The 17,212-nt window shown below is 37.8% G+C and overlaps 2 protein-coding genes across 2 annotated transcripts; one reads left to right on the top strand and one right to left on the bottom strand.

Annotated features, from left to right (window-relative positions):
* The first annotated feature begins 4,438 nt into the window (after window positions 1-4,438).
* On the top strand, window positions 4,439-6,764 carry LOC121429962 (cholecystokinin receptor type A-like). Its single transcript, XM_041627233.1, has one exon. The coding sequence runs from the start codon at window positions 5,018-5,020 to the stop codon at window positions 6,299-6,301; it is 1,284 nt and encodes a 427-aa protein (XP_041483167.1). The 5' UTR covers window positions 4,439-5,017; the 3' UTR covers window positions 6,302-6,764.
* A 6,344-nt stretch (window positions 6,765-13,108) lies between these two features.
* Window positions 13,109-16,970, bottom strand: LOC121429894 (UDP-D-xylose:L-fucose alpha-1,3-D-xylosyltransferase MGP4-like). Its single transcript, XM_041627154.1, has 2 exons — window positions 16,365-16,970; window positions 13,109-14,556 (listed from the first exon to the last, which is right to left on the bottom strand). Exons 1-2 carry the CDS (start codon window positions 16,483-16,485, stop codon window positions 13,595-13,597), a joined length of 1,083 nt encoding a protein of 360 aa, XP_041483088.1. The 5' UTR covers window positions 16,486-16,970; the 3' UTR covers window positions 13,109-13,594.
* Window positions 16,971-17,212: the final 242 nt, after the last annotated feature.

Below are 17,212 nucleotides of genomic sequence, written 5' to 3'. Positions count from 1 at the left end.
ACAGTGTACATTTCAAGTGTGACAAATGTAGTACACATATCATTACATGATTGAGCTTATCATACGCGTTACTTAGATATACATCTTTACAGCCCTTTGACGACGTTGCGTCTGTAATTTGTGAATGAATTTGAAAATAAATTGGATTTATAATGTCATAGATGTTTAAAAAGGTATATCAGATGGAAACCTATCAAAGACCAGCAAAACCTACACAAAAGAAAGATTAGAATAAAAACCTCATACAACGTTATCGTTTGATGGCTTACCAACAAACATTATTTTGTATGGGGATGGGGATGACTTACTTTCAAATTACTCTCAAAGTGAGAGGCTGAAGACCACCCAGCCCCCACCCCCGTTTCCGCGGCCCCTGTGTGTGACCATTTTCTAATGCTATGTAAAAAAATAAGACTTTTTTTGTACCACTACAAAGGTAAAACATTTTGCTTGCTTGCATCCTTATCTCATCCTCTGAAAATTCTTCGCTTATTACACTTCTGGGGCCCGTTGCAGAAAGAGTTGCAATCAATCGCAACTCTAAAAATCATGCGCAACTTGATTTTCAACCAATGAACAGCGAGCATTTGGGACTTGCGATTGATTTTTTGACTTGCGTTTAAACGCAACTCTTTCTGCAACGGACCCATGATGGTTATGGATATGATCGTTTCTTGCATTCAAGGGTGCCAGGGATTTCCCCTTCTGAGTTGCCCATATCTACCCAAATCGCGAGGCTTTATTCTTTAAGTAAAACAATTCTGAGACCTCGAAACCTATATCCCAAAAATGTACCATCAATATTTTATTTGCTACTATTTTAAACATCTAATTTCCTGTACAACCCGTATGTATGCTTTCCCCACAACATAAAGAGAATAAAACGCATTTTTTTTAAATGTAGGTTTATAACTTCTCCGATGTCTTCAGCGCCTAGCTGGCTTGGAGAACAAACATCCGCAAGGTCGGGTTGGAAGCGTTTCACGGAACGTCTTACCAGTGGATTCTTCATTGCTGAATTTGCTGTTAACCAATGAGATCACATGATTCCAGTAGCTTTCCAATGGCATCCAATAGCAAAACAAGTTAAATGACATGCCCCACTGATCTGGCTAACACTTTTTGAAACCAGGCCAATTTACAAACAGAGAAAACTGTCCCGTTTTACAGTTTTAAATTATTGTTATAAATTCGAACCAAACTCAATTAAGTTACCATTGATTTTAAATAAATGATAGCTTGAGTTACCATTGATTTGTTATTATCACTTAACTACACAAATTGAGAGCAATTCCAGTTATTGTTTGATTCTAATTCGTCGCAGTTCTTTGACCGCCGAGTCAATTGTATCACTAACCAAAACGGAATCACTAATAAATAAAAAAATATTTTGTTACAAAATTCATGAATTACACATATGAAGCATGCCAATCAAATTCAGCAAAAAACATATTTTGCAATAATTTGTCACTTTTGATTGTGAAAAAAATACTAATATCGTTAAAAAATATTAGTTGGCACCTTTGCCATTATTATTTATATCATTATTATTATCATTATAATAATTAATATCATCATGGACCTATATAGGTCCATGATATCATTAAGTAAGCACTTGACTGTGATGATAACGAACCGGATATGAAAACATATGGCAAAGGAAATAATAAATCAACTTGCACTCGCGTACAGATGAGTGGGGTGGTTGGGGCTATGGCCCCAGAATTTTCACGACCAATAAAAGTGAAAAGGAAAGAAAAGAAAAGGGGATCAGACAGGAGCTTTGGAACGGTTTTGAAAGTGTGTGTGGGGGGGGGCTGACCATGCAAACAAATCACAATCTGATGGTCATTTTGTACGTCTTTTTACACGGTTTTGGAAAAAAGTGGGAGGCTGAAGACCATACAGTCCCCACCACCATTTCCGCGGCCCCTGTGAGAGGGACCATTTTCTTTTGTTATATCAAAAACTAAGACTTGTTTGTACTACTACATAGGTAAAACATTTTGCTCGCTTGGATCTTTATCTCGTCCCCTGAAAATTCTTCACTTATTACACTATATAACCATTATGATATTAAGTGACTATAGTCACTTAATATCACAATGGTTATGGACATGATCTTTTCTCGCATTCAAGGGTGCAAGGGATTCCCCCTTATGAGTTGCCCATATCTACCCAAATCATGAGGCTTTATTCTTTAAGTAAAACAATTCTGAGACCTTGAAACCTATATCCCCAAAATGTACCATCAACATTTTATTTACTACTATTTAAAAAATTAAATTTCCTGTACAACCCGTATGTATATGCTTTCCCCCACAACGTTAAGAAAATAAAACGCATTTTAAAAATTAGGTTTAGAACTTCTCCGATTTCTTCAACGCCTAGCTGTCCTGGAAAACAAACATCCGCAAGGTCGGGAAAGTGGTTCCGGAACGTCTTGCCAGTGGATTCGTCACTGATGAATTTGCTGTTAACCAATGAGATCACAGGATTTCAGTAGCTTTCCAATGGCATTCAATAGCAAAACAAGTTAAATGGCATGCCCCATTGATCTGGCTAACACTTTTTGAAACCAGACCTAGTTACATTGTTATAGATTCGAACCAAAGTCGATTTTTAAATCAATGATAGCTTGTGTTACCATTGATTTATTATTATCTTTTTAAGTACACAAATTGAGATCAATAATTTGATTCTAATTCGTCACAGTTCTTTGAACGACGAGCCAATTATTGCATCACTAACGCGGAATCACGAACGACTAAGGGCATAGCTTCACTAATTTATAAAGAGATATTTTTTATTTCAGATATATGTGTTGAGATGCTTGATCTAACTGGTTGAGCTATTGTTTGTCAAAACCGAGTTTCCTTGTTGCTTTGTTTATCATGACCAATTTATATTATATCCAATATGGTATCACATTCCTGTCATATCATCAGGCCTATATCATTACAGTAATTAGACATTATACCGACGAATTAACACTTTCTTCTCTCTCGGTATTTCCCCTTTCTGCGGCCACCCCTTTCTCTGTTTCAACCCTTTTCGTTCTCTAGCAATAACGGTTGCGTTCTCGCCCTTTGGCATATTTAAAAGGAAGATCCAGACAGAATATTTGCCAAGCATGCATCTTCCTTCCTGATATACGGAGATAAACACAACACTGAAGTCCAAGCTCACGATGGGCGTTTTCAGATGAACGTCTGTGGTTAAAATATCGAGGGACTGTCAGGAAGAGTGAAAGTATATACACCAGATGATAAATTCATATATTTCCCACTTTCTCAACAACATGTGTAATTCCAAGGGATACCAACGCTAATCATTCATTCCAACTGCTCAGGAAATCACTACATACATGGCATACCCCAATGACCTGTACGAACTGTCGAAAATTGAAGAGCTGGGGGCATTTTCACGAAAGGATTTGTCCGGCGTTTTAGCCGACAAGTCCCACTTTATCTGACAGTTAAGATAGAACCAGTACATTTCAGCCAATCATAATCAAGGAAAAGGTGTTGATGAAACACTCCCCAGGGCGGTGGAATTATATTTGACGAGGGGATCGATGCGACATACAGGAGGTTTTATGCCCAGTTGAAATAAAAGAACAATTTTAATTTCATTCTATTTTGCATTCACGAAAGTACTGTGGTCGTAATATAAGCAATGGAAATAAATGAAAATTTTGTTATTCATCTAGCAAAATGAAAAATCAGAGTAACGCAGGAGACCGCCATCGTTGGTATATTATAACAGGTGATGTATCATAAATTTACACAACCAAGATCTCTCTTTTTACGAGTGCTCTGTCGTTTACCATCTTTTACCATTGTTAAAAAATAATCGTATAAAGAAATCATATTTGGGCCGCTTAACACCCTAACCACAGTAGCACCGCCTCTTTATAAATTCGTAGACATAATTAAACGATGAATTCGCACTGCAATGTTATCATTACGCCTTTTGAACTCCGCCCAAATATGTGACGTCACATATAACGTCGCATCGGGCATGTGAGGGGTGTTGATATCCTAGCTGCTATATTGTTATGCATATATATGAGTGGTAAATTATAGCTGCTTGGCATTCAAATGATCGATTCTTCGCTTCTAGTTAGGAAAGGAAAATATGCTGCCCAAGAGGAATCTGGAAGACAGTCTTCAAGACGAGGAATTATCAAAGACATTGTTTTTCATCCGCACTTTACGGATCAGCCTTGAATATTTTGCCTCGCCTAAAATATTGGTTTTGTATCGACGATAGACATTAAAGAGGAGCTTATTCTGAATTTTACCAGTTCTTGAAGGAACTCAATGACATCGTGAACTTGTTATCTTCTAGAATCCAATGCGAGTATTTATAAAACAACCCAATTAATTGATCATAATACTGGATTGTTCCCAATAGGACATTGGTAATACAAATGTACCCAGTTGACCTACTCCTTCCAATGTCAATAAAGGACCAATTGTGACACTGCTCTTTCTCAGGCAAAGTATCATCCAGGCTTTAAGTGGACCTGGGATTGACAGCGACCTTCTTTTGATTTTCCCTTTTTCCGCTCACCAAAGGATGGATGATTTCCAAAGAGGCTGAATCAGAAATGAAGCGATGAATGATCTTTAGTTCTAATAATTACTTCTGAAGGAACAATCTTGATAACGGTGTGCCATCCGCCTAGGAATCTATCCCTATTCACTTGCTTCGCGTTATATTATGCTGATGAGAATCGTTGTCAAATTCTAAAAGGATAAATATCTTTACGAATCAATTCAATTTCGTCCCAACTTAGGAAGTAGTTGGGAAGTGAATTGAAGAAGTACTCCGTGACAACATTAAAGAACGCATCCTGTAATTTACCTGTTCGAATTTAACTAACATTTTAATGGGGAGAAGTTAGCGTGTTTCACAAAGAGTGAAAGAGACGGATGCACAACTCTTGAAGGAAATATAACCAAAACGGAACGCAGAGTATATTCTCAGTGCATTACTTGTAAGATCCTGTATGTCGACCGAAGGCGACGTGGTTTATATACACGAGGTACAGTTGAGTAATCGTTCTGCCATGACTGACGGAGATGGATGTCCGCTAGAGATGGGTAATTATTCGATCGTAGCTTATGCAGACGAATACCTTTACCCACCTGGTGAGGCGGTCCTCATCACCGTCATCATGCCGATTATTTGGGCCATCGGCGCCATATCCAATATTGCCTTCATTTTCGTCGTAGCGCGCATCCGTCGCATGCGTACCGTCACCAACTTCTACCTCCTCAATCTGGCCGTCGCGGACATCATGTTTTTGTGTTGTGCAGTTGGAGAAAAGCTGGGCCGTTATGCAGCGTCCCCAATTTACAATGATCAGTTCAACCTGAAGCCAGTCGGATGCGTGCTCGTCAACTTCTTCGTACAGCTCTCCTTCTATGGCTCCATCTTTTTGGTTACTCTGGTCACCCTCGAGAAGTACTACGCAGTGTGTCGACCTGTCCAACACCGGCTTATCAGTGGGAATAAACGAACGATCCGGACCATAGCGGCGGCGTGGTTACTGGCAATTGCTTTCGCAGCAATCCTCATTCCAGCATGGGCAAACTGGACCCGGAGTTGTTTGAATTGGCCGGATATTGAAAAGTACAACTCCTTACCAAAAATATTCGCCACCTGCCGCCCATTGTCTGTCACGTATGCTTATTTCAGCAACGGTATGCAAACAATACCGTTTTTCGTCGTCTTGGTTCTTAACCTCCTTATGTATGTGTTTATCATACGCGCTGTTAATACGCGCGTAGTTGCACGCGAAAATCACCTTGCGTCTTCTGTCGCACGTAGAGTACGGATACGTGACCAGGTAGTGCGTATGCTCGTTGTAAATGGCATCATATTCTTCATTTGCCTCGCTCCGCTACAGATCTTTTCGTTCGCCTCGATGATTATCGGCATATTGGAGGCTGTTACGGACAGCAGTTTCGTCATCAATCATGAGGAACAGATTCTCTGGACATGCCGTATCTTCTCCTACATCAATTCGGCCATCAACCCATTCGTGTATGCATTCACCAACCCGAGGTACCGACAGGCATTTATGGAGGCATTTGCATGTTGTCATTCCCTAAAACGCCATCTGCTGAAGAAGGCAAGGGTCCAAGAGAATGGATCAAGTAATGTCAGCACGGATCAGACTGCCACCATGAAGCGATTACAAATCCGCAAGGAGTCGATGGCCACAACCGATTCCCAACTGTCGAAAAGTCGCTCCCCATCGATTATCGCAAACGATGTTGCAATTTAAATTACATTCAGCTGCAGATTTTTAAATATTCCTTGAGGACTTCGAAATAAACATATACGCACACGAATACACACTCGTCGATCACTTCGACAAATGTTTGACTCACTCACTTCATTGATGATATAAAATTACGCGAATAGAAGAAAAAAACTTCATGCGGAGAGAGTAGTTTGTGTTGTAAATAAGGGGGTTTTTTTTATTGTCATTTATGTGTAAACGGAAAAAAAGTCAATTTCGATCTCAGAATAAACGATAAATTTTCCTCACAAATCACAACTTCGCGCTATTTTAACAAGGGATTTTTGGAAATATTTCATTTTCTTACTTTTTTCGGTTTTTCGTGAACTGGTATGATTAGTAACTGCTGTTTATCAATGATGCATATGAAATTTGCATTAATGTCATGAGAAGCTCGAACCAACTGCAATTGGGCTGCTTTAAGACGGAAACGTTTGTCGTATAGTTGGAGGAGCAAAAAGAAAAAAAATGGGGGGGGATAAAAAAAAAGAAGGGGAAACATAAAAAAAGGAAGACAAGTAAATAAAATAAGATGAGGGGAAGACTTGGAAAATAATTTTATCAATCTTTCATGTCACTTTATAGAACTTTCGCTCACACTTCGAGCTCGCATTCAGTTAGGTGATTTACATGTCCTGCTCAATATGGAGCTTAATCTATCAAATTTTGAAGTCAAAATATAAAGGAAATAATAGCTCGGAAATCGAACTTTCATTATGTTTGTTTAGTTACAAATTAATTTAAAAAAGTGCTCTGTAAAAATTTCTGCTTTGTGGCGAAGGCCAAGGCCTGAAAACCTCGAAAGGTCGGTTACACTTCGTAATTCCGAAGGTTCTTTATTGACGACCGAAGGTTCGTAATTCCGAAACACGTAAATTGCCTATACCTCGATGTTCGTTAATCCGAACATTTGTGGCGTTATTCCGAAGGTTCGATAATCCGAAAACGAAATAAGGTTCGTTGTTCCGAAGGTTCGTTAATCCGAAAACGAAATAAGGTTCGTTGTTCCGAAGGCTCGTTAGTCCAACGAAATAAGGTTCGTTAATCATTTAGTTCTCGGACTAACGAACCTTCGGAATTATGAACCTTATTTCGTTTTCGGATTAACGAACCTTCGGAATGACGAACATCATTTCGTTTTCGGACTAACGAACCTTCGGAATGACGAACGGCCTTTCGTTTTCGGACTAACGAACCTTCGGAAATACGAACCTTCGGAATATCGAACCTTCGGACTATCCGAACCTTCGGAATAGCGAAGCTTCGGAATTACGAATGTATGCGAAAAGGTCAAGGCATAGCAAACTTTCGATATAATGGAACAATACTTAAGCGACAGACATGGCACACAGAGCAAAATGTATAAAAGGTATGAGCGAGCAAAAATTTTGATCAATGTACATAGGCTTGTATTGGTTAGATGGGCTTGTGCTGATGGGTTGGTTAATGGGCTTGATATGTTTGGTTAATTGGTTATTATCATGTGGATCCATGCTCTACAAGCAGGACTTTTAGTGGCCCTCATTTCCAAGCAAGAACTTATTAATACAACTGTAAAAAAAATTGTAATTTGTCTGTAATTATAATTGACAATTATTTGTATTTTTGCATTTGATGCGCACTTGATTTGTAATTACTTATGATGACTGACGTTCCAAATTAACTTGTTTTTGTTTGGTGGGGCGGGCTTTCATTGGCTGAATGGATGGGCTTGTTGTGATTGGTTGGTTATGATCATAGGGATCCACGCTCTGCAAGCAGTTCTTTTAGAGAATCCCCTCATTTCCATTCAAGCTGTTGTTAATATTTTTGTACAAAATTTTACATGTTGTTTGTAGATGAATTGTAATTACAATTGATATGTATTAGTATTGTTTATTACGATGTATATTTGATTTATTTTGTATTTGGTAATGATGTACAAGGTGAACTTAAATTTGTTTGGTTGGTTAGATGGGCTTCCATTGGCTGGTTGGATTGGCTTGATATGGTTGGTTGGCTGGGCTTGTTCGGGTTGACTAGATGGGCTTGTCATGGTTGTTTGGGCTTAATATGGTTGGTTGCTAGTCATGTTTTGGTTGGCTGGATGGGCTTGCATTGGTTAGTTGAATGGGCTTGTTATCGATGGTTGTGCTTGATATGGTTGGTTGGGCTTGTTTGGTTGGTTGGATGGGCTTGTTTTGGTGTTTGGCCTGATTACTGAGTCTTTTTTCTTCAAATTTCAACACCGGGGGAGGCACTTTATACTAATTATGTCAAGGAAATCGGGAGAGGGGAACCCAACTTTCCAAAGTCTCCTGCCTTGGAAGTCCCTTTCCAAGAATTCACGTTCAGGTCTTGAAGCCTCTCCCCAAATTTTATTACACACACATGAAATAATCTTGTATTGAATAGATGATAAATGTAAATAGGGGAATCCTCATCCCAGGAAAAACCTGTCCTGGGAACAACAAGGGCACCATAAACTCTGATATAAAAGGCAATTTTGTTTTCTTAGTATTGTATGTGAAAAGCAAACAATATCGCCCACGCTTGCAAGTTGTCTAAACAATCATCATAATGCTGTCAATTTATTATTGATAATATTTCTGAAGAGTAAAGAAAATCGCTTACTACATACATGTAAGTATGCAGATGCGTCCATTCTATGACGAAAAGTTTATTGAATAATTTAACAAAATTATTAGAACGTTAATAATATGCGAGCAACTTTCCTATAGGAAAGTATACATATCGTATGATAAAAAATCAATGAAATGTCATTTTCTCAGAAAATTGAGAATGTTTTTTTTTGTACCTTTAGTATATCAATACACAAAGCATTCCACACCCGTTCCTAAAAAAAGAAAACAAAAATAAGTAATCACGAACCATTAAGAATGAATTAACATTTGGGACACCTGCTCGTTTATGACGTCACAAATCCAAATTTTAACATTCTAATCACTTTTTTCGTTCTTTAATGGAGTTTCCTCAAACCTTAATCCAGTGGCGGACCGTGACACGAGGAGACAAAGTATTGGAGGGGCACTGTATTGTAAGTGAACAATGCTGTGCCCCTCCAATGCTTTGTCTCCTCCGGGTCACGATCCGCCACCGTGACTGCCTCAATCAATATTTTTTATTATATTTTTTTCATTATTTTACAACAAACCTTTCTTCAGGATGAACTTCTCCTTAAAATACTTGGCTGTCAAACGCTCTTATAGGTGACAGGGTGAACATATTGAATATGTCAATCTTTTCCGTGTTAATGTTTACAGATAACATGTGATATTAAAATCCTTGTTTCCAAGCAATAAATAAAAATTGGCCACTTGAAATGAAAGATTACTTCCTCATACTTGTTTGTTATTACTGTAGGATAATAAAAACATAAGCGGCGTGTACAGGCGGTCACAACGACGCTATACAATCAAAGTTTACACACGTGTCTGCACGCTGCGGGAGGGGGCAGGGGCAGCCCCCCCCCCCCCGAAATCGTGAAAACTTACATACTTTTGCTGAACGTTTTCACAAAATTCACCAAAAGTATGCACGAAATATTTTAGATTCTCTTTGTAAAATGCGAAAGCACCCTAATGACAAACTAAGTCGCTTGGCTTCGCCGCTTTCGAGTTTCTTTTTCTTTAAATTGCGCATCCCCCCCGCAAAAATTTTTGCGCATGGCAATGTTTACACCGAATGGATAACTTCCCGTTAAGCTCTCCTAGTGCTCTAGTCCACTTTCAGCAATAGTTTGGTTTTAATAAAGAGAGGACAATCAAACAAGCATAACAGAAGATCTCATCGAAATTGGATGTTAAGATAATTAAGACGTTTTCTAATTGATCTTAATTTCATCACAAAACAATTCTGTGCACATCCCGGTCTGTATGCAAATGAGACCAGGGACTGACACCACCCACTAACTATATTTATTTTGTATTTCATTTCATGACATATATTATTTTTCCTCATAATGTGAAACAGGATTTTATTCCTCCTTGAATATGCAAGATTACGATGGGTTCAACCTATTGTTAATGATGAAGATGCTTCTTGATCAAATCTGCAAAACATTCCAAATAAATGGTAAAATCACAAACTCTCTCATTTGCATATCACTGTAGGTATGCGTTTTATTGTTATTTGCAAAATTAGTGAAAATTAAAAAATAACTTTTTTTACATCCGACTCCTGTAAAATAGTCCATATGATATCTGTTTGATGTTACTTTATGTATTCCAATTAACTTTTTACTGGGGTGGACTTGACCTTTTAAAGTCCTGCTTGAAACCTATCAAGAGTGTTGGCCACCCCCCCCCCCCCCTCCCCGTTAATCACTATAGACCTCCATTGAATTAATTCGCATGTCCCAGATCATGATGTGGATAATGTGATCATTTAGGGAACAAAAACTAATTCTAGAAGAGTGGAAGTATTTTGAGATTTTTGTAAGATTGTTCATGAAAATGTTCTTGTTTTCTCGTTAATTTATCACCTTTAGTGACAAATGCTAATATTTTGCTTTAGTTGTTGATGTTTACGATCCACGTAAAACAGATAGATATCAATGCACGTGCAACTTTTCGACAAAAAAAACACGAAAATGTCGGCATAAATCCAATTTAAAAAAAAAAAGAAATATTAACCGGACAGTCCAGAAAACGATAGCAATCAATTTCTACTATCGAATTCATATAGGGAAAAGTGCATTCATGAAAGATGTTCCCATTGTCTGTGCAAAAAATATGAAAATAACTGATTTTCATGACAAATCCAAGATGGCCGCCCAAATTGCCAATTTTGAAACGCATTGGACTCTATGCATGGGACACGGTTTGGCAAAGGAATCATCAAGAGTCATTAAAGGGGAAGTTCACCCTGAAGAAAACTTTGTTGTAGAAATAGCAGAAAAAATTGTAAAAAATATTGGTGAAGGTTTGAGGAAAATCCGTTAAAGAGTAAGAAAGTTATTAGAGTTCAAAATTTTGGATTTGTGACGTCATAAACGAGCAGCTGCCCCATGTGTTATGTAATATAAAATGCATGAATTTCAAATTTTGTATGGTTCCTGATGACTTAATTTTGTTTTCTTATCATGATCGGGTGTGAAATGATTTGTCTATTGATATACAAAAGTTACAGTGAAAACCATTCTCAATTTTCTGAGAAAATGACATTTCATTGATTTTTTACCATTCGCTATGTAGGAATGCTGCTCGCATATGACGTCACAAATCAAATAATTGAAATTCTAATAACTTTTTAATTATTTGGTGAATTTTTCTCAAACCTTCGGCAATATTTTTTATTATTTTTTCTGCTATTTTTACAATAAACTTTTTGTCAGGGTGAACTTCCCCTTTAACTAGACACTTCAGGCAATGCCCAAAAAAAGTTGGTTAAAAAATATATTCCGATGGTGCCCGGGGGAGCGTTTCATCAATATTTTCATCCGACAAGTTGTCAGATCTGACATCTTTCCATGATTTTGATTGGCTGAGAGGCACTGTTCCTATGGTAACTGTCGGATAAACTGGGACTTGTCGGATAAAACGTCCGACAAGTCCTTTCATGAAACGCCCCCCAGGAATCCTCATTTCCGACTCAACTATTTGTAAAAAGGGGCCCTGGTTTCGGGTCTAGTGATGTGCTTTTCTACACTCTTAAAATAGTTTACCCAACACTGGGTAAAATGAGAACATGCATGTTCGTTGGAAATAGCCCAATAAATCATGGGTTAAACAAAAAAAAATACCCTGCAAACATGCATGTTTTTCTTTCTACCAAATATTGAGTAAAATTATGCTCGGTGTAGAGTTTTTTATTATTCATCCACCATTATCTCTCGCAATACTGAAGATCATGATTCGTGTTGATTAGATACAATTAACAGTGTATTCAACTAATCTTTAATATTCTTACAAAAATCATATATTTTTTTTACCTCAAACTGAGTACAATACAGGTAGGCCATATGAAACATAATTAAAAGCATTCTTCAAAACAAAACAAAAATCATTCGTATGCATTGACATTGATATAATCAGGTAACAGTGTCATACATCCATTTTTACTTCAAAATAACCATGATAACGGGAAGCAATTTGTTTCCAAAAGTTACCAATAAGATGCCAGAAACAACAGAGTACCGATGTGTGACGTCATCAATTTCCACTTTTTGCATATCAGCGGTTTTTATATCATATTTTAGTAGAGCATGATGAAAAGCCCCAAGCCCCCACAACCCAAATTTGGTGAAAATCGGTCCATGGGGGCCTGAGATATGACCTCATGAATACGTAATTAGCCCCATTAAAGTCAATGTATTATTGGCCTGGTTCCTGAACATTTAGAGCCATGCCAACAATACACTGACTTCAATGGCCCGTATTCTGAAGTCGGGTTTAACTCAAACTCAGGTTTAAAGTTGTGGTTTAAGTATGGAAAGCCAATTGCTACATAAATCACTAATAGTAAAGATATCATAATCAGCTCATTCGGCTCTCAAATCATTTATAATTGTCTAGGAAGTATAAATAGATGATTGTCTTCACCATCGATGAATCAGGAAAGAGCACAGTGAAAAATTAGAAACATACAACTTAATAAAAATTTTGTCACTTTTGGCTTCCCATAATTTTAGCACAGAGTTAGACCATGGTCTAAGTTAAACCTGACTTCAGAATACGGGCCAATGAGGCTAATTATGTTTTCATGGGGTCCCCATGGACCGATTCCCACTAAATTTTGGTAGTGGGGATATTTCATCATGCTCTACCAAAATATGTATGCAATCAAAAACGCCGAAATGCTTAATCCCTTTTTTGTGACGTCATCGCTTACTTATTCTTTCATTATAAAAATGATTCGAGATTCAGAAACACAATGTTGACCAATACATAATGATGAAAAGAAAGAAAATGGGAAAAACATATATTCATATACATTAATTTTCAATGATAGAATTATTTCTTTTTCAAAAGAACCAATAATTTAAATCCAGAGATGGCGCCAGGTCGGGTATTTTTATGGGAGTAAATAACTATCTATTTAGCTTTTCTTTTTTTATTTAATTCCAGGGGAATATATAGAGAGTATCACGACGTAAAGATCTAAACCTCTCTTTGTTACTCTCTTCTGTCTTCTCTAGGCCCTCCTTTATTTATTTACATTCTCATCTCATTTTCACTACTCAAGATTTTATAGGGCGATCGTTGCCTGCCCCCCCCCGTAGCACCGCTAATGCTTACAAACTTAATATCTCAAATAGAATATCATAGTTGTTGGTTAAGAATTGAGTAACCAAAGGCCAAACTCTTTCAGCTTCTTTTTCTTTCCATCATGACGCCCAAGATGGTTCCCGTGAGCAACATAAACCTCATTTTTATGAAGCGCGAGCCATGCCCTATCGAAGTAATGCTTGCCAGTCGGGAATTTTTCAAAGCTCATCCTCTTGATCGGAATATCCGGAAAGAGGGGCAGAACTTTCGTCAAAGCAACCTGATCCGACTCCAATGTCCTTCCCCGTTGATTTTCCAATCGCTTGACCCATTCCTTAACCATGACAATAACATCGGAGTTTGACTTCATGTACATGAAACAGGGACATGGTATATGGTTTTCGTAACCTTGAGCAAGCCACATGTCGTAGAGAGCGTACTCCCCCAGGATCAGATCGAGCGGGTTCTTGATCCAGACCGTGTCAACATCCACCAGCAACACGTCATGACCTTGCTCTAGCAAGGTCCTGATATACACGGTCCTGCGACGAATCAGTTCCTGGTACATCATGACAGGACCGTACCGCCGGGTGAAGTTGAAGGCATACTGCTTCTGATAAAGCACCCGGAATTCCCTGTTGGCTCTGATACTGAAATACTTGTAGGTGTCCTTGTCTTCTGCCACCACAGTAACGTTGTAGCGGATTCCCAGACGTCGGAGACTCTCCAGCCAGTTCTCAGCGATGTCAACAAACTCTGCATTCACTGATGTAAGTATCACAAACTTGTTGTGTACAGGCGATGTATCAACTTTCATCGTTGAATCGGCCTTATCTAGTGTTGGTCGTTTTTGTATCTGAGAATCGACGATGTCCTTGAACTTCTGAAGATTATGACCAGCCAACGCATTGCCATTTCCATCTTGAACGCGCGTCTGGCTACGACCATGGCCAGCTGCGTTTTGAATGAGAAGTTGGTAATTGCCTATAGAGGGCGGGCTATTTTTCCCATCATCCGACTGGAATGGACCTGCCAGTATTAAAAGTAAAGAAGACCAAGTTAGAGAGAGTGAGTGAGAGAGAGAGAGATAGAGAGAGAAGGAGAGAGAGAAACCTGTTCAAAGGACCAACGATCCCTAAGACTAAAATGTTGAAGGGCATTATTAAAACATTAACCATGGGCCTATACAAGTAAGTCCATGCATTAAGCATACGACTTTTACCTCATTACGAAGACCCGGGCAAAAAAAAATACATAATAAAAAAATGGGTTCTCCATGAGGAAATATAACACGGTCGACAATAGATAATGATGGCATTGGAATGGGTCGACATTCTTTCCTCGAAAATCTAGCAAGGAAAAAAAAGTTTATTAACTCTAAAGACAGTTGAATGGGAATGATCCTTCTGTTGTATTTGCGCCCTCTGTATATTCCGAAAGGACAATCCCATATTTGCTGTCCCTCTTACAACAAAAGCCTAAGCTTCCTTTTTTGTTTTCCCAAGTGATTGTTGATAGAGTTGACACAGCATTTGCATTCTGTTTGAGAAAGGAGGAGTCTCCTTTCTTTTCTCGAATTCCATTTCTTCTAGTACTGTGGAAAGTGATCAAAGATTCGATTTTTTATTTCTACTGAAAATAATTCTGGTCCAAGAGTGAGTTATTGAGTCAAGTTGAGGGCTCTTTCACATTATAAGTATGCACATTTCGAAGAAACCTTTATCGAGTAATACAATTTCAAAAAATTTCAATACTTTTTTACATTTTTCATATTTTCTTTCGTAATCTTTTATTGCATGGACTAACATTCTTCCATAAGCCTGTTGAAATCATTATAAACTGCGGATAAAGAAATATATAGGTAATCATTACAATAACCATGATAACGGGAATAATATTACATGTAATTACGCCAAAGGATTAGAAAAGGAAATTAAGGTACATGACATAAATATCACAAAGGAAATACTACAATGATTAAGATTTACTAAAAGTTCATTTTTTCAGCGGAATTGTAAATTATCAGACTGTTCCACTTTATTACTGGTAATGATCAATTCGATGGCGAATCTGAATTAAACAGCAATATGGCATTAAAAATTATCGAAATGATTTTTCATAAAAAAAATGAGCGGAGGGGTTTCGTCTTACTTTTAAGGTGAAATACTTGTATCATTGTTATAAATATGAATCGGCGATCTGATGATTTCCTCTTTCATTATTTTTTTAGTTGAATTGCAATTTCCAACCCCTGGATTATGAAATGAGATTTATAATTGTCAAATAACTTATCTGTTGGTATATGATTGTGTTCGATCAAAAATAATTGTCAAAAATTTTGATGATTCTTACCAATAATTTTGTGAACTGAGTATTATCGTGATTTTGAGGGAGTTGGACGGACACTCACCAACATTCTAACAAAATTGATCATTTTAACCAATCCTTTTCAAAAATTAATGAGCTTCATTTATTTCTATTGTCTTATGACACCCATTGAAAACAATACAAGCGAAGAGGGGCTACCGAACACCCCTTTTTGCTTTTTCAAAATGAAAAGGTAAAAAGGATGTGGAGGAAAAAAAATTAAAAAGCAATTTGCTTCGACATATTCCAGTTAAATTTTTTCCCGACGTTGCCCCTTACCTCTCGAGATATCCTGATTCTGCCCCTTTTTTATGAAAAAAAAAACATTTGGGGTATGATGTTACATCACCATTTTTTTTACACATTCATTGTGATGTCATAACTTTTTCACTGAAATAATGCATAAAAGACCAAATAACTTTAGCACAAACACCCCGTTTTCCCTGAATATAAATCGAACCTGACATTACCTGGAGTTATTCTTGATTGACTCATGTATGTTATCGTCCCGATGATGACCACCGAGACGAGGACCTGGACGATCAGCAGGATGCAGAACTGAGAAGAAACTGATAATTCAACCTTCGGCATCGTACTCGTTGTCGTTGTCGAAGTGGAGGCAGAATCCAATTTTTTTTAAAGAGATGCTGTTTCTTATGCTTACACTGGCAGGCAAACAAATCAAATGCACATACGATTGATCGTGGTGTTATCAGTTTTCTGGCTGTAGAGGGGCTCACTCATTCGTATTTCGAAATTTGACGGTGTTGACGATGAGGATGATGATGACGACAATACGACATAACTGCTACGGCGGCAAAGGCGGTGCCGAATGATGATTGCGACGACGATGTGTCGGTGATGCTGACCATTCGAGAGTGGAGTGATGATGATACAGATAAGTTGCAGTCAATGAATCATTACCATCAAGATCCAATAAAATTATTGTATATGCATTCTGTCACAAGATGGAATTAAAACTGAAGGTAATAATATATTATATCTTGATCAGTGATGACATTGTTAGTAACCATTTGTAGTCCGTGGAGCAGACAGCCTTGCTTCTGGTGAGATTCGGCAAAAAAAGCTATACACAGGACAGCTCCGTTGACCATTTTTTGATAGGTAGGCCTAACACATTTCGTATTTTCTGCTTCTCATAATTTACCCATAATTCCTCATAACTCCAGAAACAACGTGATAAAAGCACTACCTTATGTCAACCACACACATGTGATGTAAGTGAATGGACTCAATTAGTATTTTTACTTCATAAAACTTCCTTCTGCCCTGATAAAATATCTTACTATAGCCTTAT

Source organism: Lytechinus variegatus, chromosome 16 (assembly GCF_018143015.1).
Source record: "Lytechinus variegatus isolate NC3 chromosome 16, Lvar_3.0, whole genome shotgun sequence".
NCBI lineage: Eukaryota > Metazoa > Echinodermata > Echinoidea > Temnopleuroida > Toxopneustidae > Lytechinus > Lytechinus variegatus.
This window is presented reverse-complemented; position numbering and strand designations above follow the sequence as displayed.